The sequence below is a fragment of the Xiphias gladius genome, chromosome 11 (assembly GCF_016859285.1).
Source record: "Xiphias gladius isolate SHS-SW01 ecotype Sanya breed wild chromosome 11, ASM1685928v1, whole genome shotgun sequence".
In the NCBI taxonomy this organism is placed as follows: domain Eukaryota; kingdom Metazoa; phylum Chordata; class Actinopteri; order Istiophoriformes; family Xiphiidae; genus Xiphias; species Xiphias gladius.
In genome coordinates, this window is record NC_053410.1 from 5614528 (window position 1) to 5639610 (window position 25083).

At 41.5% G+C, this 25083-nt stretch overlaps 1 protein-coding gene across 7 annotated transcripts in view; it reads left to right on the forward strand.

Moving 5' to 3' along the window:
• ehbp1 (EH domain binding protein 1) overlaps positions 1 to 25083 on the forward strand; it is a 150247-nt gene that overhangs the window by 122666 nt on the left and 2498 nt on the right. For all 7 annotated transcript variants that reach the window (XM_040139339.1, XM_040139342.1, XM_040139343.1 and 4 more), the window contains 2 exons: positions 15675 to 15774; positions 16798 to 16871. In XM_040139339.1, the coding sequence (XP_039995273.1) occupies positions 15675 to 15774; positions 16798 to 16871 (174 nt within the window). The remainder of the gene's footprint in view (positions 1 to 15674; positions 15775 to 16797; positions 16872 to 25083) is intronic.

Below are 25083 nucleotides of genomic sequence, written 5' to 3' on the forward strand. Positions count from 1 at the left end.
AAGGCGTGTAATATGACACCCCTCAAATTTGTTCTAACATATACCCCAGGGGGGGTCGACCTCCCCGCTCCACACACACACACACACACACACACACACACACACACACACACCCTCTTCCCTCTCTTTGCTAATAGAGCAGGCGGAGCCACTTATGCTAAAAAGATTGTAGCTGTCTGTCAGCAGGTGGGGGGGGGGTGTCCTCCACTGGGGGTTATCACTGCTCTCTCTCTCTCACTCTCTGACATACTCACATTTTTTCATTAAGAAATTTCTCTACCCCCCTTCTCTCACACTCTCTTACAAATAAATATAACTGCCTTATGAGTGGCTTGACCTGTGTGTGGGCTCGTATTCAAAGGAAAGTGTGAACGATTTTCTTCAAACCACTATCAACCAAGGTTTAGTATAATTTGAGATTTTTTTTTTTTATATGCTAGTACCACTACAGCACCTCATAATACTTACCATGAGTTTCTGTAGTTTTCTTTCTACAAAACTGTTTTTTTTACATTTACCAAAGACAGAATTCTTAAATACGAAATGTTCCCTCAACACAAGAAGCCATTCAAGAACTATGCCTACATAAAATAATCTGAAATTGGCAAAATTTTGGTTTGAAAACAGAAAAAAAAAAATTTAAAAATAAGTCAACAAGACTACAAATCTCACCATACATTCATTGCCTGCTTTCGGTATTTGACAATTAAAGTCTTTAAAAAAAAAAAAAAGTATTGCAGGTGATACGCATCCCTACTACACCAATGTGTATTCCCCTAAAGCATGTTAAATCTAACTGCTGGCACGGATCAGAATTCCTACAGATTAATGCTGATGTTTGTGTCAAGCTGTCCCACCATCAACACCATCAACAGGTACCAAGGTTTACACTGGCACTAAATCAACTTGTGTTTCTCCACCCCTCTAAGCCTTAAGCCCCCCCAAATGGTTCACACATCAGTGTGTGTGTAAACATACTCGGGGAACTAAACCACCTGGCTTAACCTTAGTTTAGCCCCAGCAAGCCCAGGCTTATCTGTGAGTTTCAACAGTGACTCCGTAACACTGCTTTTAGCTCTGTAGCTGCATGTGGCACAATGGAAGGCCTCCAAGTTTAGCATGGCTTCATAGATATGAGTTGATAGTAGTCACAATCTGGAAATAATGAAAAGTCAGCATTTTATTTTTAAGCTAAACTTTTTCCTCACTTTGTCTATGTTAAGGTTACAACTGGACTGTATAGTATCTTATGGTAATTTGCCACATTTATTCCTGACCAGTATACCAGTCTGGAACATTTTCTTTAAGGTGATAACTTTGTTTTTAAATTTTTTTTTTTTCTGGATTATTTACCGTATGGCCAGGCGTGTCGGGGGTGTTTTTTGGTCATATATCCGGTTTGATGTCACATTTTCTTTAAGGTGATAACTTTGTTTTTAAATTTTTTTTTTTCTGGATTATTTACCGTATGGCCAGGCGTGTCGGGGGTGTTTTTTGGTCATATATCCGGTTTGATGTCACTGGTCCTATTTACTGACAACTGAGATGAGAGTAAATTTACGTCAATAAGAGATTCATAATTTTGATACTTTGGTAAATTTAGTTTATCATCCAACTCCTTTTCAGACTGTGTTAAATACAAGTTGTTTTGTACATTTCATATGACATACGTTGCATGAAAATGTCAAGAAACGTTGTTTTTCCTTGCCCGTGTTTGTACCGCTGCACACACTATGTGGTACAGAGGCAGAAATGATGCATCACATGATCTGTTTTTGTTGAGTTTTGTTAAATTAATCAGAGCAAGTAAAGTGATTGTGTTGCATCTTTTAAATTCTGTGAAGATTTTTTTTTTGCAGCAATCAAAAGAAACCAGGTTACAAAATTCAGCTCAGGCTTTAACATATTATCTTGAGCGGGATCCAGTTAGATGGCATTGTAGACCCCTTCTTCATGTTCTCCGAGCTAGCTGTACTGATGATGTAACTCCCTCCTACTCCCCTCCAGCCCGGCCACACTCAAGCAGAGCAGTTAGAGGAGAAAACGAACCCAGGGCCTAACAAATACATGAAGGTTTGGTTTAACTAAATCCCACAGATAATGGCTACTGTGTCAAAGACTAAAGATAGCGGGAGGGGTGGTGGTGGTGGATGGAGGGGGGATTACTCCGGCGTTTTGCATCAGTTGCTTTCTGCTGGGTGGCCCTGCTTGTCAAAAAAAGAAGGGAGAGACGGAGGGAAAGAGAGAAAAGCATTTAATGCAGCACATTGAGAAGAAGAGGGCTCTTAATGCCATCAAAGCAAGGGGAGAAATCAGCCATTAATTTATTCTGGCCCTCACACACATACACACACACACTCATGCATGTAGACAAGCACACACGTACACACACACACACACGCACACCATATATACCCCTTTTTTTGTTTCCTTCAGTTGATAATTTCAGTAACATCTGGTCCACGCCAGTCTTGGACCACCTGGATCAAGGTTGACAAAATGTTTCCGCTCCGTGTGTGTGTGTGTGTGTGTGTGTGTGTGTGTGTGTGTGTGTGTGTGTGTGTGTGTGTGTGTGCACACTCCTTAAATGATTTGTGTGTGGATTGAATTATAGCCCTTACGAGAGGAGAAATTTTTCACCCTTAGATTCAGGAGGAGGGGCAGATGACTGGGCTATTCATTGGCTGATAAGAACTGATGGAGAGGTTAATAAGCTACACACCCAGGTCATCACAGGCTTTTTACTGGGCTACAGAGGAGAATGGAGGACGGCGATGATGAGAGGAGGTGTGTGCGTGGGTTGTAAGGCGAGGGAGTTGGAAGGAGTGCATCTCTTGAGTATCTGTAGTCTGTACTTTTGACATACCTTTAAAAGTCCCTCAAAGTTCTCTTTTCTCAGTGAATTAGCAAAACACTGACTTTTATGTAGTAGAGTGTGTGTTTGTGAGTTAGTTTGTTGAAGCAGTAGCTGGTCACATAGCAGGAACAACAATTCTTGTATCTATAAATACAGGCTGCATCCCTGAAGCATATAACATTTATATAAATTGTTAATTAAAGTATGTTCTCATTGGAACAGTGGGTGTACTTGCAGGGCAGTAGAGCCAGTTGCTGAAATTTGTACCGTCTCATGATCAAGTAGCAGGATCACATGATAAACCTGTGCATACATATATAAAATATTCAAATTGGATTCAAAAAATAGACAGAAGAAATTAAAGTTTATCTTATTTTAATTAGACTGAAAAAACTGTCCAGTGTAATTATATATATGTATGTGTAGCATGCTTTTGTAGTTGTCTTTCTTGTTTTCTTGACTGTGTACTAAAAGGCCTTTCACACATAAGTGACATATAAACACCATGTCAGTACTCAGCTTTGCCCCGTACCTGTTACCATACTCTTAATTACAGTAATAAACACTGTCTTCGGTTTATTTGTTGTAGACTGTTTTGGTGGAATATCATGTAGTGCAGTGTAATCATTTATGATTTAATTTGTATTAAAAGAAGTACATTAAGTCAGTTTAAGCATATTTAAAAAGCAAAATAAGGGCTTTTGTTTTGGTCTTTTTTTGTTTTGTTAAAATCGCTCCTTGAAGCCTTGTAGCTCTTCATGTTACATATCCTTATTTAATGTACCTCCTTCTGGGATGTCCAAATCGTTGCTTGATATTTTAGTGTGGGTGTATAAACAAGCAAAATTTACACTGGTCATTGTGCTGACACAATTTGGCCTGGCACTCAGAACTGAGTAGGACTTTTATGTTTGTATGTTTACTGATCAAGCCCTTGGAACATGGTCAACTGCAGCATAAGCTTCAGTCTCTATGATACCAACATCCTAAATGTATTTTTAACTTAGCTACAGACAACCAGTTATAATGTCAAAGGTGGAATTAGTCCAACATTTTCAGGTGACTGTAATGTGATCAGTTAAGATACCTAAGCAAAAAGTAAGGAAGTGATGAGGGTATTTTCTCAAAGAAGAAAAACGTATTTAATACTTTATGAACGAAGTTGAATTCAGTGTGAGAAGGAAGTATTCTTTGGTTTCTGTGAGTATTTGTGATAAGCAGTTTCACCTCTTCAGCACATTGTAACACCAGGCCTGCCATGGCTGTCATTCACAAACACAGCCTAGGCTACTTTTTTTCCCCCCACAATTCCCCTGTGTAACCCGAGGCTAGAGGCAAGCCTCCCCACTGAGCAGAAAACAAAACACTCAAACAGAAAAACAGACTAATCTCTCTTTCCCTCACTCAATCTCAATATCTCTCTCCCTCTCTCTCCCACACACATACACACACTGTCTGTTTTAGCAATGCAGCTGTTGGATACCCACCTTAGTGCAAAAATTTCCCTTTACCCTAACTTTTTAATACTTGAAGTCTTTTTTCGTTAACTTTAACACCTGTTGAAGTCGTTGAAAAGATGCAAACGCTAACACAAGACGTTGCGTCTGTCCAATCTGATTTAACGTCCTGGTAGCACAGAGCCAACATGCTGTACAAGCTCCGCAGATTCTAGAGTTAGAAAGGAGCAGAAAAATGTGTTTTAGGAATTTCATCGTAAACAACTACAGTGTGACCAGCCACACGTACAGGATTTGCTTTCTGGAGCATCGATCAAAATCTACAGGACTTTTTATGCCGATGCACCAGAAAACAAAAAATATCCACGTAAATGCACATGCTTTCTGTACACAGCATTACTGTGAATGTACATTTCAGCCACTGAGAATTGAATCTTGACCTTTTTTTAACTTTTTTAGCATCATTAGGACTCATTCATTTCAAAATTATTTTAAGCAAGCACTCCCTTAATGGCTAATCCCTAACATTATAAATGTTATGGGGGGGCTGTGGAGTGGGGTGAGCCATCTCCAAATGAGTTTTAACAGGTTCGAGCTGGGGATGTTTTCCCAGTGAGCATCACCGCTTGTGTTGAGGTGTTTGATTGAAGAAACTCTCCCACTTTGTGTTGTTTCACTGAAGCCTAATAGAAGCCAGCCCCCAAAGGTCCAAGCAAAGACTCTAATTGTGAAGAATAGAAAAAGACTCCAAGCAGGACCCTAGCATGGGGTCACTCCTCTCTCCTCTCCCCCATCATACCTCTTCTTGTTCCAGAGCTAATAGGGAGGCACCGGGCGCCTTTCCTACTCCCTATCACCCACTCACCTTAATAATAAAAGAGAGCCCCCTGTGGAAAGGAGCTAGCATGAGCTGGTGAAGATCACGCTGTTAATAGGATGATGCCTTTTTGCCTTTTGTCATGAGATTATGAACGGGGATAGCCTCTCCTCGCCTCTCCTCTCTGCTCCTCCACTCTTCTTTGCTCTTCCCACACACAGCTACGGGCGTCCTGTAGGGCCCCGTTGAGTTGGAGTGGAGACAGGCGTAACCGATGCTTTGTTCCTCTGCTTGTATGGTAAAAGGCTCGCTAATGAAATACCTTTTAGGGGGTATCGGCAGGTGAGCTCCCCAATCAGGCATTTCAGCAAAAACACACACAGGCGTACATACACTCACATATTCTCCGTCTCCTCTCATCTGCCCCCTCTTGCTATATTAATTACCTGAAGTGCTCTGGCCTTGCAGAAAGCTCTCGATTCTGCCGCTTTCTTCCTTCTCTTCATCCAACACGACAGCCACAACGGCCTAAGCTGGCCTAAAGTGGGGGGGGGGGTGCAACAGAAAAGGGATGTTGATAATAGTAGTAATGAACACGGGTGACAATAATGAGAAAGGTAATTGAGAAATGGTGTATGGCAGGCCCCCTGATTTTCCTTTTTCAGCCCCAAGCTAAGTGGGGACAGGTTGAAAATCATTTTATTTAGAGCTCAGTTTAATGGTTCTTGTAGAGCGTTGGAGAGAGCAGGGATTTCTGACGCTAAAGCTAAAGCGAGCTGACAAGCATGGAGTGGTGATACAGCGGCCTAATGGGTTAGGGAGTGTTTAAAGTCGCTGTTGGCGTCATAGACTGCAATTTTTTTTTTTTTTTTTTCCTTTTAATTTCTTATTGACGTTGAGTGGCATGGTCAACACAGCCTGTGCTGTACTGTTAGGATTATTGTTAAACACCTTAATGCTTCACTGCTGTTCGTTTCTTTTCCAGTCTGCTCAGTTGGATTGTTTTCCACTGTCTGTGTTTCTGTATGTATGGATGCATAAAATCGCTCCCTGAAGGACTGTACATGCAGCAAAGACTTGCTCTTGGATCATCAAGCATGTCTGTGTATATGCTGCTTCTCTCTTATGTTTTTTACAAGTCCCTGTTGCTTTTATTTGTGTGTGTGCGTTTGTGCACTCATGTAGTCTACCTTTCTCTTATGTGCGTGTGTCTGTTTCCTCCTGGCCTTCTCACCCAGGCTGTGATAGAGACAGGGCGGTCTGGGCTTTAACAGACTAGGCTGCCTCCACCAGCCCATAGTCTGCCACTCTCTGATAATGTTTATTGATTTGTAGCAAAAACACAATTTGATGGAGTGGGGGGAGGTAGGGGAGGGAGGAGATGTCGGTGGGGGCAGGTGTTGAGGAGGAGGAGTGTATTTTTGTCTGATTGTCACGGCTTGGCTGGCTTTGCTAGACTGAGAAATGCATTCCAGGAATGGCATTTGTTTTTCTTTAATCTGACCCCATTTTAGTCACTTGATTTCATATACAATTAAAGAATCAAATACTTAAGTATAACTCATAAGCACGTTTAATTTATTTAATTAAAATGAGCAATTTGAAAGAGGAGAAGAGCTAAATTAGGAGTGAGAGAGAGAAAGCTGCATAAATGACTTCTCTCATGCAAATACACTCTTCATCTCTCTGTACAAGCAACACAAAGTGTGTGTGTGTGTGTGTGTGTGTGTGTGTGTGTGTGTGTGTGTGTGTGTGTGTGTGTGTGTGTGTGTGTGTGTGTGTGTGTGTGTGTGTGTGTGTGTGTGTGTGTGTGTGTGTGTGTACAAAGTGAAGCCTCCTAATATGAACATTTCATCTCCAGAGTCAGTCTATTATGTGAACTGTTTGCCCGAGCCCTCACCCCTCCTTAACCTCTGAGGTGGAGGAATGAAAAGTGTCTGGTGGTTGGTCTACTGTTAGCTCTGAGGTCAAACATGTTTGCCGTGCGTGCGTGCGTGCGTGCGTGCGTGTTTCTGTATACTATGCTTATAGCCAGCAGAGGAGAGTGAGGTTGTGTGTGTGTTTAGAAAAGAGGAGGATGAGAGGAGGAAACATATTAGCACGACAAACATATCATCTTTGTTTAAAATGGTCTCAGAAGACAAATGTTCAAAGAGTGACATGCTATGAGCTCCAAATGTACACTATCCTGCTCATTAAAAAAGGCTTTGGCAATCCTACCTACTGCCGTCCATAGTTCATCTCCCCCTAAAACAGTGCTCACAATCAAGGCTGTATGATAATGGCACTCACTTTGGCACGATATTACAAGCAGCAATAATTTTCATGATTGTTGGTATCTGTCTGAAATTAACTGTTGTCCCTGAAGTTAGAAAATACTTAAGTGTCCAGCCTTGTCTCTTTATATCTATATGGCACTAATGACCAAAAGCAAACACTTGGTGAGAAAAACGAATGCCGCTGCATTTAGTTTTATTAACATAATGAGGAAACATTTTAATGAATGTAACTGAAAATATTTATACAGAATATTCATGCAAAATTTTTGTTTACATTTCATTTGTTTTCCAACAGTATCTGCTCATAGCAACTAAAGCATGGTTAACATTTTTACAGTTTTGTTTCTGCATTCAACAAATTTGGTTATGGTTAAAGTTAGGAAAACTGCGGTCTTGTTTAAATATTGGAAAAGTCAACGTTGACTTGAAGCACAAGACAGCACGTTTTTTGTTTGTTTTATCCAAAACCAGAGTATTTCGCTAACATTTACCAAAGTGCATCTGTTGCCTGAAGCTAACCCCATTAATAATTAAAGCCATGGTAATAATTAAACGTATTTCCTAGAAATTTGGTACTCAGATTTTTTTTTATGTTTTATGTCTTTATTATATTAACAGGCTAGCATATTATGTGCAGTAGATGTAGCATTTTAAATTAATAATGTGTATATTGTATCATCATTACCAGTATTAGGACATTTTGCAGATATTGAGGTGCAGCTGTGCTTTGATTTGTCTGACTTGTGGTCAGTTTACACTGGCCGGCAAGAACCTAACTGGTTTCCACATAATAGTCATTGACCTCTGTGGCAGGTAAGCCATTTTGCCCCGGGTTAAATGTTTCCTTTATTTGATAAACCAATGGCACTACACTAGGTATTAATGTCAAACACTGATTAGCCTCAGTGGGTTTTTTTTGATGGCACTTCCATTTTATATATTTCTGATTTCCTGTGATTATTTATTATGGAAACAAAATCATTGTATAAGATCATACATAATTAATTCAGAAGCTCTGCATGTTTTGCTGTTTCATTCCCCATCAACGTAATGGCAGAAAAATGGAGCTCCACTGTTAATACACAGAGTAATTAGAAAAAAAACAAGTATGCAGCCCCACTTATGACTATGGAAAATACCAAATTCACGCCTCTGCCCTTCAGTCACACCCCACTCCTGCTTCTCCTGCTCTCTCCCCTACTGTTACCTCTTTTGTAAGTTGTAAAGCAAGCAGTGGTTGACAAATGACACCGGTGGAAAAGGCAGTCATTATGCCTCAGTGTGAGAGGAGATTTTTTTCGCCTTTCTTTCTTTCTTTTTTCTTATTTTACTTTTCTCCTTTTGCTATCCGGGGGAGGGAAAGAGGTGAGTGTGAATCGGTTAATGTGTTCCATTCACCAGACATTATACACAGGTTCAATAAAGCAGGAATCTGTTCTATATGCTGGGACCATTGTGCCATTGAGGGCAGCTAAAAAGGCCTCGTACAAGCCTCCCTGGAAGAAATAGCCCTCAGCACCACTCCAGTAGAGAGCAGAATAGAATAGGACAGAGCAGGAGAACTCACATGTGCAATGTAGAGTAAAGACTGGGGGAAGGGTTGATTCTTTCACATATCACAGGTGTTGTAATATTGCTGAGTTGGGATTTGTAGCAACTGTTGCATTCAGTCTACATCACTCTGAATAAGAGCCTTAACTGAACTTTAAAAAAAATGTGATTCCATTTTTTAATGAGCAACACTGGAAGAAAGGCAAAGAAGAGAGGGAAGGGGAATTTGGTTTGATTGATTTTGCCATAAATGAAAATTTCCTCCAGCATGAAAGAACAGCCCTACTGCAGGTTTTAGATTATGGTTTCTGTCCAAAGCCGAATCCGCAATCACCCTAACCTTCCTCTCTTACAAGCCACACTCTCAGTCTCTCTCTGTCTCCTTGCTAACAAGACACTCCTCTACTCACATTAATTAAATCAAGTCTTCAGTAGGCTACTTACGCACAATTCCCCCCTCCAGTCCTCGCCACAGACCTCTCTGAGTAGGCCAGCCCCTGTCATGCATATTCACATCGCTGCTGTGACAGCCTTTTAACGAGCTCTTACCTAATCACAGGAAACAATGTTCATCCTGTTCTTTTTATTCCCGCTTTTCTCATTTCTTTTCACGCGTCTTTGGCTTTCATCTTCCCTGATCCCCGCTGATATCAGACGGGCTTGACGGTCGGATGCAGAGAACGATGGGAGAGACACAAGTGCAGCTCGTCCCTAAATAAACTGCAATTCAGAAAGTGACTTGGACACAGAAGACAAGTTTAGCTGTATCTCCTCCCTTTCCCTCCTCCTCTTCTTTCTCCTCCCCACCCGCCTTTTTACATGTCTGATAGACAAATTGGATTAGCAGCTATTGGATTAAATGGCAAAATGGTGGGATAAGAAATGAGATGAACGTGCTGTGATCACAGCTTTTAATGTTTTTCTCCTTCTGTCTCATTCGTTTTGCCCTGTTATCCAAGCTCGCTCCTTCAAAGCAGAAATAGAATAAGTTTCTCAAGGGAAGACAAATGTAGGATTTCCGGCTTATCCAGTTACCGAATTTCATAATAATGAAACAAATACCTGTAGTTCATACGTGGCCAGATGGCTTACCTGTCAAAGGTCCTCTCATAACAGGAAGGTCAAAGTATCGACCCCTGCAACTTAGTGCTGAAGCAATTAGTGGATTTATCAATTAGTTGAATGACAGAAATTGAATTGCCAACAATTTTCATTATCAGTTAATCATTGAAGTCATTTATTAAGCAAAAATGTTAATCATTTTCTGTTTCTAGCTTCTCAATTGTGAGGATTTTCTGCCCTTCTCTGTTTTATATATTTGTAAATTAACTAGTTTTCGGTTTTGAACTATTGTTCAGGCAACAATTTGAATATATCATCTTGGCCTCTAGGAAATTACGATGGGCATTTTTCACTACTTTCTGACAACTCATAGATGAAAAGATTCATTTAACAGATAATTGATTGTGAAAATAATAATTAATTGCAGTCTTACTTCAACAGTGCACTTTTTCGTAACTGCTCTAGTCCCAAGCAACAATAAAGTTGCTTAACTCAAAACTTGTAATGTTAGCATCAAACTCTTTGTACGAGAAGAAGCTATGTATCTGCTGTACAGATTCCCCAGTCTTTTTTGTGCTTCTTTATGAAGTATGACAAAATGAACTGTACTATCTTACTGCTGGTTGCATACTTGTCAGCCTTGGGCACCTAAGCAAATCAAAATAGTCCACTGAAAATACAGTTAAATCAATCAATATTTACTCACTGCAACCACTCCTTGCATGCATTTAGGGAGAGCTAGCATAGTAACAGTACACAATTAATTAAAAACCAGCGCAGGCCACCAGCAGCAGCGGTTTGACCACCTCAGGGTGGGTTTCATTATTCCTATCTACACTGAATGGAACAGTGGCCAAGATAACTATTTTAATCTTATTTGGCTATAGAGGCTCTGTCTTCTCTCTGTTTTATTTCTTTATTTTTCTCTCTCTGTGTCCCTCTTATGGATGCATACAATCACACATTGACCCATGCAAACCAGCCTTTTTTTCATGCCTCAAGGATAAGTCTCCCTCCACATACTGCAGTACATGTCATTGAATCCTGGTTGTGTTCATGTGTGTGAGATAGAGAAAGTGAAACAAGAGAAGAAGGAGACAGGCAATCAGATTGAGATGTTGTCGGCATGTGTGTGTGTATCAGTTTTATCATTCTTGTATGTGTGTGTGTATATGTGTCTGAGTTGATTGTATCTTGTGTGTTTCTCACCATCGCAGCCACATCGATAGCTGAGGTAACACTACACATGATATTAATGATGATAAAGTTTCCCGTAGGTAGGGAAACCTAGTGTATCTCGATCAGACATATTTCACTAATCCTTTGATGTCCTGATCAAACATTGTACCAATGCCAAATTTATTGCTTCAGTCTCAGTAGATTTTGGCCTGTTTCTGCTCTGCCCTGCTCTGTGTTGAGCACTGAGAAATGGCGTGTAAGGCAGGCAGCAAGACCCAGAATGCAACCTGCCAAACCGCCAGATGCTTTGATCCAAGATGGCCCCCTGAGAGCCAGCATGGATCCACAGCGTCTCAGAGCCAAGGCTGGATTCAGACACAGTGTTAGTGCTGCTTGCCAGGGATATTTACACCATTTGTCTTCAGACAACACAACGTTCAGCAGTTTCTTCTCTGTTGTTGTCACTCTCAACATATGCCATTTGATGGACGCACTCATTACAGTACAGCGAGTGGATACACATTTAGAAAAAGGGTTATCCCAGTGGGAATCAAACCCCCAACCCTGCATTAGAGCCTTAATTTATACATTGGGCAACAGAATACAGCTCTTCAGTAGCCCTTCTACATATATAAATCAGTAACAGGCATTGCTTTTAATTAATTTTACTGTATGTTGTCTATTTTTTCTGTACCTTTCAGTAATTTCAGTAACATAAAGCTAATGAACTGATTTAATTATTCAAACATTAGTGCTACATTTGTCGAATGATTGGGGTATAAATATATCTGGGATTTGAACTATGGGTTTGGACAAAACAAGCAATTTGAAGATGTGCCATGTGGCTCTAGGAAATTGAGATGGCCATTTCTCACTATTTTCTGACATTTTAGAGACTGAATAAAAGACAAACAAACACTCAGTAAACAACAGAATAATCACTAATGCAAGTACTTGTTAGTTGCAGTGCAGTATTAAATTCAACAGGAAGAAACGTAAATAATTTTTATAATACCAGTATTTAAATTTTGAATGGTACTACCCAAAGAAAGCAAATTAAAAATTTAATCTCAACTGCAAAATGTCCTTATCCTGGCTGTTCTCTCATACTTAATTTTAATGTGTAGTAAAATGTTGGCTCCCAATCATAAATAAACAAATATAACTCTACTTAGTCAGACAAACTGCAGACACACCTGTCTCTTTAAGAGGCAGGTAGTATCTGGAGGTCAGAGTTCAACCCTGGAGAGGTTGAGTGAAGGGAGGAGGGTGCTGAGCAGCTTTCAAGCATCCTGCGCCACTCGTCCTGCCTCCATCCTTCCATCTCCTCCTCTCTTTCTCTGCCTTGAAATTGCTCACCTGCATGCCCTTATTCCCTCCCTCAGTCCCTCCCTCCTCCAGTTATCCCATTTCACTTCCACATTCACATTTTCCCCTCTGTCCATCTGTTGTTCATCTCTCCCTTTCTCCTTCCTTCTACCCTTCCTTCCCTTCTTTCTCCTCCCTCCTGTCCTTTATCCTTCCTCTACTACCTTTCCTCTGACCTTCCTGCCTTTCTCTTCCCTCTCCTCCTATCCTTTCTTCCCTCCCTTCACCTCCCCTCTCTCCTTTCATAAAATGCGGTAGCTGCTGGTAGCTGCTGGCTGGCTAGCGGTGGGGGATATAGCTTTATAATCCCCCCTCGTCTTCTAGCCCGCCTCGCCACAATGTCACAGGAGCTTAATATTTGCCATTATTATTTGCTTGTTTTATTTGACTTCGAGGCAGCACAATGACCTGTCAGCACCGGCTTTATCCCCCCTCCGAGTGTCGTCCGTTTCAAAGTTGACTACAGTAATCCACGAGCCCCCGATTCCACTAAATCCTGAAGCTTTCTTTCATTCGCACATTCTTTTTTTTTTCTTCCCTCTCTCCCCTCCTCCCCGCTACATCCTCCTAAATGAAATTACATATATCTGCTGGCTCAGAGTATCACAAATGTCCACACACTCACCGGTGTCCGCGCACACATCCACGGGCCTTCCTTCTGTCGTCAATGACGCAGCGGCCAAATACTCCCTCTCTTCTGCAATGAGCAGTGGTTTGTGTGTTTGACAGAAAAAGACGCATTTCTCTTTGTTTTCTTTGGTCGTGAGCAGCTTAGTCAGTTACTTTTGCACAGATTGTGATCATATTCAGTTGCCCATAATGCCCCAAATCTGTTGTCTTTAGTTTATTCAAGGTCTTTGGCTGACACTCTTATCCAGAAAGTCTTACAATAAAAGCATGAGTATAATGAGCTTAAAACGCTACATCACCGATGTTCGATCCGTCAGAAAGAATGAGTGCAAAAGCCTTTTTTCTCAATTCTCTAGGGAATGTTTTCTGTATAAAACAGGAATAAAATAGAAAAAATATGAAAAATATCACAACTTGGCATACAGGGGTTTTTTTTCTTCCACTAGACAGCGCAACAGTGCCTTTCTTACTATTTAGAGGACCGCCAATTAATAGGTAGTATGAAATGTCGTCTTAGTGTTAATACTGTTATGATGCCTGTCCTAGCTTTCCGGTTATTAAACCTTCCTCTTGAGAAATGCAGAAAAAAACAGCAAGCGATAATAACATAAGCCCTAAAATGATCTTTCATCTCACGTCCTCTGTTTTCATCCATTTCTTCTCCTCACAGACGTACTGAGTGTCAGATTAATACTGTCGTCACTGTTTAACTGGCCTCCAGCGCCACAAAGCTTACAGCCCAAATATAGACACAAACCGTGCTAAGTGAACTGACCACACAGCAAAATATACAAGTGATCTGTGTAGAAAAACTCAGTCGTGAAGAATAAATTATATTTAGGTTTCTAATACACGTGACCTTCTCAGAAGAAGTGTCTTTCCAGAACGCAAAACAAAGAGACTTTGAATTAGATAGTATTTTATAAAACCCTACATGTCAGGTTTAAAGCACTGACATTTAGCTACATCTCATACCAGGTATTTACAGTACTAATTTTTCTGCTGTCCATCCTGTCAAACTCAAAAACAGGGTAATTTAAGGTAGTTTTCTGTTTAATCCGGAAAGACTCCTCTACTGATCATGTATGACATTATTATCATTTTAGATTCCATTTTTAATAATAGCAGGGATTAAGGAAATAATGTAACATGTTAATAAATTTAAAAGCCAAATCCTTTTATTTAACTACATTAATTTGATATAAATTCACATATATGATCAAAGATTTTGTCTTGATAATACAAAACCAACATTTTTGTGTCTGTTAACTGTGCAAAATGTATTAATTAGGGCTCTTTTACAGCTTTTTACCAACCGTACCATTGTTTAAAAAAGCAATAAACAGCACCAGAGAACTTAAATAAGTTAGATTCTATTGTGTTCTCTTGCTAGGCTCTCCATCAAAACACATGTAAATCAATTTCGGAGCGACAGAAGGTTCCAGTCCTGTTATTTCACTTTTGGGTGGTGGTGTATTATGTTTGAAATTTAATTACTTTGACACCAAACTGCAGTAAAATAATTTTTTAATAACTGGTCTTAAAATCATAGAAACTACAATCTAAATTATTATTTTGAATTCATCATTCTGAGGTAACCTGCAGATGCCTAGTTGATGTCAGCCCGACGGGCCCTTTTTTTAGTCTTTTTTCCAGGTCAAACATGACCGATGGAGCTAAAATTTGAAGGTTTCCATTCGATGTGCTGTCTCCATATCAGTTGTGCCCATCCTGTTGTACCTTGTAAGTAAGTTACAGCATAGAGCTTTAGCCCCAGGCGTGGGCAAAGCTTACATTAGCCATGCATCTGAGCCTTGCTAGCTCTCCGTGTGTTGAGCAGGTATTACACTAAGTGTCAGAGAGTCCCAGAGACGTGGTTTTTTTGAAGGCCCACTGAGTGATTGGTGGGATATGTATTGCCCTACAGTGAGAGGCTCCACTCTGTAAAGGCGCTCGAAGGTAATCGCTGAGTTAATCCCGCCCCAGTTGAAGCTGTATTGACGTTGTGAAGACGTGGTGTGAAGTATGTGAATGTTTACACAAGGAATATAAGTGAGCAGTGTATTTACACGCACACATACACACATAAATATCTGGTGGACATACTGACTCTGCAGTGGCGAAAGGACTTAACTGAGTCATTTATCTGCTTCATCTCTTTCATGTGTGTGTTGGCTTCTACACTAGTATACACTGTATGCTCTAATTTTCTTATTTGCAGACACAGTCAGTGGCAGAAAAGTGACCTTTTTTCTGTCAGGTTCAGTCTACTGTAACTGATGTTGTCATACTCTACTTTTACTGTGTATTGAACAATCAACGTAAAACCGGTATGATGTTAAAAGGGTGCAAGGATACAGCTGAGGAATAAATATTAAAAGCTTTTGATATTATTGAAAAGGTGTACATATGTGTAACTCTGCTTGTTTTTCTGTCTGTGTGTGTGTGTCTGTCTTTGTGTGCGTGCTCTTCAGGAAACAACAAGGAGGAGGAGGAGGCCATGATGCAGGAGTGGTTCATGCTGGTCAACAAGAAGAATGCCCTCATCAGAAGACAGAACCAGCTCTCTCTGCTGTATGTACCCCAACATCCTTTCCTTTTTATGGTCAAATGAAAGCATTTTCTATGAGTGGAAACAGCTAGGTGGCCTCCATTAGCACCTGTTTGTTTTTCTAAATATGTTCATGCACAGAGAAGGATTAAAAACCTGGAAACATCAAACCTCTATTCCATTGAAGCTACCCAGGGCGGGAGTGTACTTACCACTCCATTCACCCCCTCTGTCTATCCGCTCATTGATTTACATGTAGACTGAATATGAAATCGATAGAAATGTGGCGATCATCACTCTATCGCTAGTCTCTTTGTATTTGGTCAGCTGCGACAGGTGGGGACATACACACACACACACACACACACCCATACACACTTACAGGCTGCCTTTTTTCTTCATTTGCAGCTGTTGGGATTTCAAAGTGTGCAAGGAGGAGAGATTGAAGTATTCATAATCACATTATATCGTGGGAAAGGGGGCTTTTAAAGTGGCCAATTGACAGAAGGGCTGATTATTAGCCCTTTCTGTTCTCTCTTTGTGGAGGCCAAGAGAAAAGGCGCCTGTGAAGGACAAATTCTATTAGGGACCGAATTAGCTCATTTTTTAATATGGCTGAAAGAGGAAAGAATTCAATTTGTACTGCATACACACACACACACACACACACACACACACAAACCACATATGCCCATGCATACACACAAATACAGGGCAACACACCCACGCCATGTCCATAGATATGCATTTATTTCTTAGTCTTTTTCATCTTAAACATGTTCACCACCTTTCTTCTCTACTTATATTCCTTTTTCTTTCCTCACACACAAACACACACATTGACACAGGGCTGTGTGAGCACGGTATGTGTATCAGTTATTTGCAGTAGATTAATGCGAAGCCGGAGAAGGTTCTGGCGAGTAGCTGAATCGATGTTTATTGCAGGTTTCTTTAAGTGCTTAATGATTTAGTCATTAACATATTGATGAACTTTGTTGTGTGTGTTTTTTTTTTTTCTCTCTCTCTCTCCCTTTAACTTGCCACAGGGAGAAGGAGCACGATCTGGAGAGACGCTTCGAACTGCTGAACAGAGAGCTGAGAGCCATGCTGGCCATCGAGGGTAAGACGCACACTCTCTCAGTGAGTCTCACTGAGGTCTTTGAATTTAATGTCTGCAGGTATCAGGTAGGAGAGATGTATAGATTCATATCTCTGTTTCACTGTAGAACAAAATCTCACTTTCAGTATGTAAATTTAGTTTAAATGTCCAACTCTTAATGTTGTGCCATTAGATGCATTTTCAACCACCAGTTCCACTGAAAAATAGCCAGTTAGAATATTCTACTCGGTATGTTACTGATTAAAAATGTGAAGCAAAAAAAAACAACAATCAGTACAGAAATCTCCGTTTATTCAATTCGCTTAATTTTGTTCATCCAGTGGCTGACTTGTTTTAATTTGTCACAGGCGGTTGACAAATTAAAGGAAAAACCTGAATAAATGAGTGAAGAAACATAAAAAATGCAGATGCTTCCACACAGGTGCACTTCATGGTACAATTAAGCAATTAACATCCAATCATTCTCTGTGGTACGTATAAAAATACTGATCAGGCCCAGCTGATTCTGAATTTGTATCAAGATGGCAAGTAGAAAAAAGCTAAGTGACTTTGAATGAGGATTCCTTTGTTGTGACATCTGCATCTAGATCTACGGGAAAGGCATCGGTAAATAGAGTTTTGTGGTCAACAGCGCACACGTGATGACCGTGATGCATGTGCATTAACGGGATATGTGGGGAAAAACAGAAGAGCAACTCAGGTGACTGAGAATGTCAATGCAAAAAAAGTGATATGGTCGGATGAGTCATCCTCCACCATATTCTCGACAAGTTGGCAAGTGCATGTGTGGCATACACCAAGAGAATGATACAGGCCTGAATGCCTGACGCCTACAGTGAGGGGATCCGGCTGCTCTGTTATGCTGTGAGGGGCATTTTGCTGGCATGGTTTGGGTGCACTTGTCCGCTTAGAGAGAGGGGTCGCGGCAAATCAATACAAAGTTGTTCTGCGGGATGACCTTTGTCCTATGATGGAACATTTCTATCCTGATGGGGGTGCACTTTTCCAGGATGACAATGCCCCCATCCACAGGGCACGAGGGGGCACTGATTGGTCCGATGAGTATGAAAATTATGCGACTCCTAACCCAGTTGAACACCTATGGGGGATTTTGGACCAATGTGTTAGACAGCGCTCTCTCTACCACCATCATCAAAACACCAAATGAGGGAATGTCTTTTTGAAGAATGGTGTTGCATCCCTCCAGTAGAGTTTTAGTACAGCACATACTGCAGCACGTGGTGGCCAAAATGGTTACCAGAGAAGACAAACAGCGACTGTCGAAGTTTATTTTCAGCTTCCCAGTGATAAAGACAAGGTAAAGCCACTGTCAGCGTTGTTTGAGTTCTAGCAAATCACATCTCTCTTCACATTTATGGTTTTCAGGAGTGTTTCTTGCATTTTGTCCAGCTGTTGACCAGCCTTCATCGAGAGCCTAAAGCAGGATGATCTGAATTCTGCGTCGGCTTCATGATGAGGATTAAGATGCGAGTTTGCGAGGGATTTCACTCCCTGATACTTGATCAATGCTATCTGTTTCCTAGCTAGACCTGACTAGTCGATGCCTGATTTGAAATCTAGCCACAGCCACACTGAGAGATGGTTTGCAGGGTTAAAAAAAATGTAGTTATATTATCAAAAGCTTGTTAACTATACCACAGCTAGAAAAGTAGCCATTGTGTTGTATCAAAGTTGTCAGGGGGCCAGGGAAGTTTAATCCCCTTCGACTGCATCCTCTTTGGCAAAATGAACCTTTTGCCAATCAATGCTAATTGATTTTGCCATTCGACATTGAACACCCCACACCCCCTCCTCACAGCCTTCAGACACCCATTGCAATTTCACTGGGCACCTGATAAGCTACCTGGTCCATAATAAATCAATTGTAATTAGCAAGAAAGGAGGTAGGCCAGGCAGGAGGGGGTTGAGGGGGAAGCAGACATGCGTAGCCAAGCAGGAGCTGCAGACGTTGACACGCTGCCTGCATCCAGGTTGATTTCCACTGTCTTCACTCAGCCATTTTATTTATTTATATTTATCGAGCTGCGGCGTGTCTGCAGCTCTAGTCAAATGGGAAGATTTCACTTTTTCTGGTTCATATGTCAGTGTTTGTATCAGTGAGCCTGCATTCACTTTGTGTGTGTGGTTGTTTTGTGTATATTGTGTGTGTGCAAGTTTGCTTTTGTCTTTTTTTCATGTATGTTAGCGTTGGCGCGTGCGTGTGTGTCTGTGAGTGCATATTTCTGTCTGTATGGGATGTGTATCATGTGTCTGCCTGTGAGAGTGTGTTTGTGTGGAAGCGAGAGAGCAGAGATAGTGTGTGACGTGAGGTGGAGAGGTGGTGTGTGTCGCGTCACCTCACCCCTCTCTGCCTTCATGTGGACTTGTTGGATTTGCAGCTGACTAACTTATCAGCCGGCCTTATTTTCCTCCCTAAGGGAGGCACTTAACATTCACAGGTTCAACCTTTCTGCAGCAGCCACAGATAGTTCTGAGCTGCTGGGAAGAGACCTGCGTGTGTGTGTGTGTGTGTGTGTGTGTGTGTGTGTGTGTGTGCGCGCGCGCCCGCGCATGTGCGTGTACATGTCTTTCTGTGGTTGTGTGGACAAATTTTGGTTTAAAGCCATTGTTGTGAGGACATTTTGGCCGGTTCTTATAACATCGAAGGGCTGTTTGAGGGCTAAGACTTGGTTTTACGGTTCAGGTTAGGGTCAGGGGCTAGGGAATATATTATGTCAATGAGTGTCCTCACTACTAAGGTAAGACAAGTTGTGTGTGTGTGTGTGTGTGTGCGTGTGTGTTTGTGTGTGTGTGTGTGTGTGTGTGTGTGTGTGTGTGTGAGAGAGAGAGAGAGAGAGAGAAAGAGAGTTCGGTGCCCATCTCCCCAGCTCTTATTTGTTGCTTGGGCAGATCCATTGAGCGATGGTCGGGCGTGCGAGTAATTGCTGATTTGGTTGGCCAGTCGATGACACAGAGAGAGAGAGAGAGAGAGAGAGAGAGAGATGCACCGTGAGTCAGAGCAGAGAGAAAAAACACACATCACTGAGATATACCTGCCCTGACACACACTCCCTGGTGAGAAAAATATACACCTGCAAGGTTGCGCACACACCACTCTCCCTCTATCTCTTCCTCTCAGTTCACCCATATAGTCACATGTTGACACACACAGTCTGTCCCGGTCAGTGTGTGCTACAGCTGTCTCTGTCTATTAGTATAAACAGTTATTAGAATATTTGCCATTTTGCTGTCAAGCGGCAGCAGACATGGATAATTTTGTAAACACTGATACAGGAAAAACCATTAGAATTGTCTCTACAATAATGTAAACATTGTAGATTTTGATGCGAGTCAAAAGCAGGAGATAATAAGTAAAGCTGCAGACCAGAGAAAAAAAAAAAGTATGACTCATGATGTGTTATTCTACATTTGTACTGCTGACTTGAGCTGCAGGACACTCCGACATATGAGATAGAGGATGAGAGAAGGAGAGAAGGAGAGGAAGAAAGACAGAGTGCTTTGAGGTGGAAAAGAGGAGTCAGGAGGAGAGGATCCCTCTAAAATCAACTCGGAACCTGCAGGACAAATTTTCCTAAACTTTTCTTAGATTTTTTTATGACTTACAAGATCTTAACAGTCGTCTTTGTTTAGTGATTTTTGGTGAAGGAATAAAACAAATTTCAAAAGACATAAAAGCAGTGGTGGAGTGTAACCACGTACATTTTTCTCAACTACTGTAGTTACGTACAATTTTGACAGCAGTGTCTAGCCAGTGTTTCTCCGAAATGTTGATGCTTAAAGCAGCATGACGTTAAAACAGTTTTCAGATTCTGATTTAATGTGCAACTGTTGCAGAAATGAAACAGCTGGGGACAGGTGGAGGCTGTCAGGCCGGTGTTGATGTTGTTTATGAGCATGCCCGGTGATAACCACCTCCTTGTACCTTCTTGGTGTGATGCCAGGCAGGAAAATGCCATCTGTATGCCACACTCTCATCTCCCTGCCACAAAATTGATCCACTATGCCCTCTTTATCTGCTTACTGATTCACACCTATGTATGCACACACAAAACTGTGTCTTGGCTGCTTTAAAGGGCCCCTGTGTGAGTGTGTGTGTGTGTGTGTGTGCGCGTTTGAGCGTGCATGTTTTAAAGTGGACGCCCTCTCGCCATCTAAAAGGGATTTATGCATAGCCGGGTCCCAGAGTTTTTCCTGTTACGGTTTGATATGATAAGCTTTTTTATATGTTTAAAATCAATATGTAATCCTATGCAGGAGCTTATCCCTCTCCACACCCCTGACACACACACACTTCCCATTTGTAAATCTATTTGGGCTTTGTAACACATGGGGGCGGCGCTACAGACCCTGATTGATTAGGTGCACTGTGGAATCCTATCACATGGGCGACTTTTGATGATGTTGCCAACTCTTTAAGGATTGCTAGTTTACTGGAACTGGCGATAGCAAGTAACTCCGTTCCACGAGTTGTCGGACTTTAGTTTTGGGGAATTTAGGAAAGGAGTGTCTTTATTTATTTATTTGCAGTAAAGGTTTTTGTGCAGGCTTTTAGGCTGTTCTCTATTTGGGCTAAACAAGAACTGAAGTGAAAAGATAAAGTGTCCTTAATTACTTTAAATGCACAAAATATTCTCCACACACCCTCTTTAACTTCATGTATTTTTCAGGATATGGAAACAAGAGGCTCCTGTGGTGTAGATAACACGATATTATTGGCTGATTATTATAACATATGGCAGAACAGATGCTGAAATCGTGCACTTTGTTTGTATTCATGCTTCAGTTTCTGGATTGACTGTTGTCTGATCTGCTCTTGTTTTGAAAAGTTAGAACTGGGTTTCCTGCCCTCAAACACTGACTAGTTTCAGTTTGTAAAGTTTTCATGGGATTCAGGCTGTGGGTCAGGTGGAGGCACAACAAGATAGTTGCCTCGACAGTTTCCAGGACATGAAAGAATTTATGTTGTGGAACAGAAACTTTAGTGTCATTGAATTAAATCTTAAGACTGTTGATATTTTCATAATGCCATGTAAAACAATGCATTAGTCAATCTCTCAGTGTTTTCCACAGCCTGTCAATGGCACTCAGCCCCAACTAGACTGGTTGCTGCTTTAAGACAGACGGTTGTAAATAGTGCATTTGTGGGGAGCGATTCTCAGCCACAGATTAACACACTTTGGTGCTCTTTTGAGTATTTCCGGCAGCAGAATGGTTTAAGTGGGACTGACTCAGAAATGCCCTTTTTCGTCGTAATGAAGAAGATATTTTGTTTCTTCGGTCTCAAGCAATGTTAATGTCCAGACGTTTTTTCTTATTTATCAGCAAACCAGCTTTTTGAGGGCCTTTTACACAAGAACAAGAGGTAAAGACAGCAGAGAGGATGAGAATAAACATCGTAATGAGGGGGAATAGGTTTATAGATCTGTATTTGTAGTGTCTGAAAACTCTGGAGAATGTTGTCTCTCAACTTATGAAGCTCAAGGATCAAATCCTTAGATGTCACATCGCTACATGATAAAAGAGAGACAGACAGAAAGATGCATGTAGGACTGCCTCTCATCGCTTTGTGAAAACGAGGCTTTGGACCAGTTTGCTCTCTTGAATAAATTTAGTGTCGGGGAGAGCGGGCAGGGAGGGGTTCATGGGGATTTGAACCAGCGCATTCTTGTGTGCCTTGTGCAGACTCACATGGTTACCATCGGCGTGCACGGCGAGGCTTATCTGAATACGCACCCACCGTGTGAGTTGTACACATTTCTCTCTCTCTCTCTCTCTCTCTCTCTCTCCCCCTCTCTCTCCCTTTCTTATGGGGGAGGCGGGTCTTACGTGGAGAGGGGGGGTTATGAGTGGCTGCAGGGTGTTTTGTTTGTTCTCGGGTGTCTAGTTACCCAGCCTGCCCTGCTCTGGTGTTGCCTGGTCACGTCTATCATCGGCTCTCTTTATTGTTTACCTTCCTAATGAGGGGGGCGGGACTCCGCGACATGTGATTGACAGCAGTGTGCTTGCCCCCATAACCCCCAACCAACAATCCCGCCTCCCCTCCCTGGGTCGACCAGGACTTTGGCTTTTTGGCTGACATGTGCTCTGAAGGAGACGGAGGACAATTTTTCTTTTTTTTTCTTCTTTTTTTTTTCTTTTTTTTTTTATAAACATACCACTGTGTGTTTTTGTGGGAAGTCCCCCCCCCCCAATCGCCCCGTCGGCCTCCTGAACCCTCCTCCTCTAATGGGCCGTCCTTGTTGAGAAAGGATTGTGGAAGAGTGGCGTTATGGCAGACATGGACAACACACATTCCTGTCTCACAATTATCTAAAAATGATGACTCACATGAGGACTCAGCAGCTTTTTCCTTTTCACACATTATGTCTTGATTTCGCAGTATCCGTAACTGTCTCTTCTTTCCAAAAAAAGGAAACAAAAGCACTCTTCAGGTACAGGTTTGAACATATTTGGCAGTTCTGAAGTATTTCTCGACTCCCCCACAAAGCCAGAGGCGAGTAAATTTGCTTCCCTGAGAGGAAAAAAAAAGAACAAGGGAGGGGGAGAAAGAAAGGAAGAGAGGAACGTAGAGAGCCAAATATTGGGACTGTGTTCATTTCGCTCTGTGGTCGACTTCAAAGGGACGAGCAGGGCCAATGAAGAGAGCTCAGACCTTTCAGGACAAACACACTGGGCCCAGCATGACACACACACACACACACACACACACTCACACAGCCTGACTGCCGCAATTTGACTCAATGAGGGAGGGGAATATTTATTTTTAATAAAGCCACACTTATTTTGGGACTGACATTTTACAACATTCCTTTTATTGTCGAATCAATAGACGATTAAATATTGATGGGGGGGTGAAGTTGCTTACGTGCCACAGAAGTTGCACACGGCTCAGCTGTGTGTTTGAATTCTCTCTGGGATGGAACTGATTTTTTTTTTTTTTTTTAATACGAAAGGATGGAGTGTTTTGAGGGGACACGTTCTCACACTGAGCTGAGGAATAGCTGGAGATTTCCTGCCTTCATTTAGCTGTGGGGAAGTGGGGCAAAACTGCAGAGAAACCGTTTGTCAACCTGAGATGTTTCTGAACACGTTGCAGTGCAGAGATTAGTTTGCTTTAAGAAGACGCCAACCTGCATTTTGTTGAACCGGTGCAGTGGCAAGAAAATTGAATGTAATGTAATGTATGTACTGCACAAGTTGACTTGTTTCTGAGTTTTTGCATGTTCAGTACATGTTGGATTGTGGTTTCAATTTTACAAAACAGAAGTTCAAAAAAATGAATAGCTGCAAGGATTTTATTGTTTAAGGCCAGTTCGGTGTTTGTGGGGGAGTTTTGGGGGTGAGGGAGGGAGGAGTGCTGCTGGGGTTGGGTGAATGTGGAGCCGAGGGCGCCAGGCGGATATTTGAGCCCCAGGGGGAGTGATTGCTCCCCTGTGGGCATCCCCCCTCCTCCAGGGAGAGGCTGAGGGGATTTGGATCGGGGTCCCACCTGGACCCTGTGGGGCCCCTTCCTGCAAAGACCCTGGAGAACTGAGAGAGGAGAGTCAGGGGCTCACCTGTTTGTTTGTTTGTTTGTTTGTTTGTTTGTTTGTTTGTTTGTTTAGCTGAGAAACAAACTGTCCTCTGTGTTTAGCTCTGAGGTGATGTTTAGATGTTTGTATTTATTTGGATAAATAGAAACAATCTGAATCTGTGATGTTGGACTATGAACACTCAACTAGGGCATTTTTCTTTTTATCTTACAATAAGTGGAAAGAAAAACATAATCTCACTCTGTCTTCACCCAAGATAATTTTACTAACTTTAACCTCAGAAATGTACGCAAAACTTTAATATTTTCTTTTTTTTTTTTGTTAAACGATAAATTAATAGAAATGCCACGTAAAACAGGTTTGCCACTTCTAATAGGGCATTAGGGCAATCTGTGCTTTTTTTAGTAAATCACATCAACCATCAACAGGAAACACTGAATACATACAGACTTCTATTTCTCAGAATGCAATTTGAATAATTACAAAAACTGCAGTCTTAGAATAAAATGATCGCCGGCGCTACAGGAATTTCCTTGAAGTCATGAGTTGATGAGAAATCCTTTTTAAACATACTAACAAGGCAGTCATTTGTGTTTTTTAAATTATGATTGAGGGCTCGATTAGCAGCATTTTCCTGTGGGAATATGATTCTTCATATA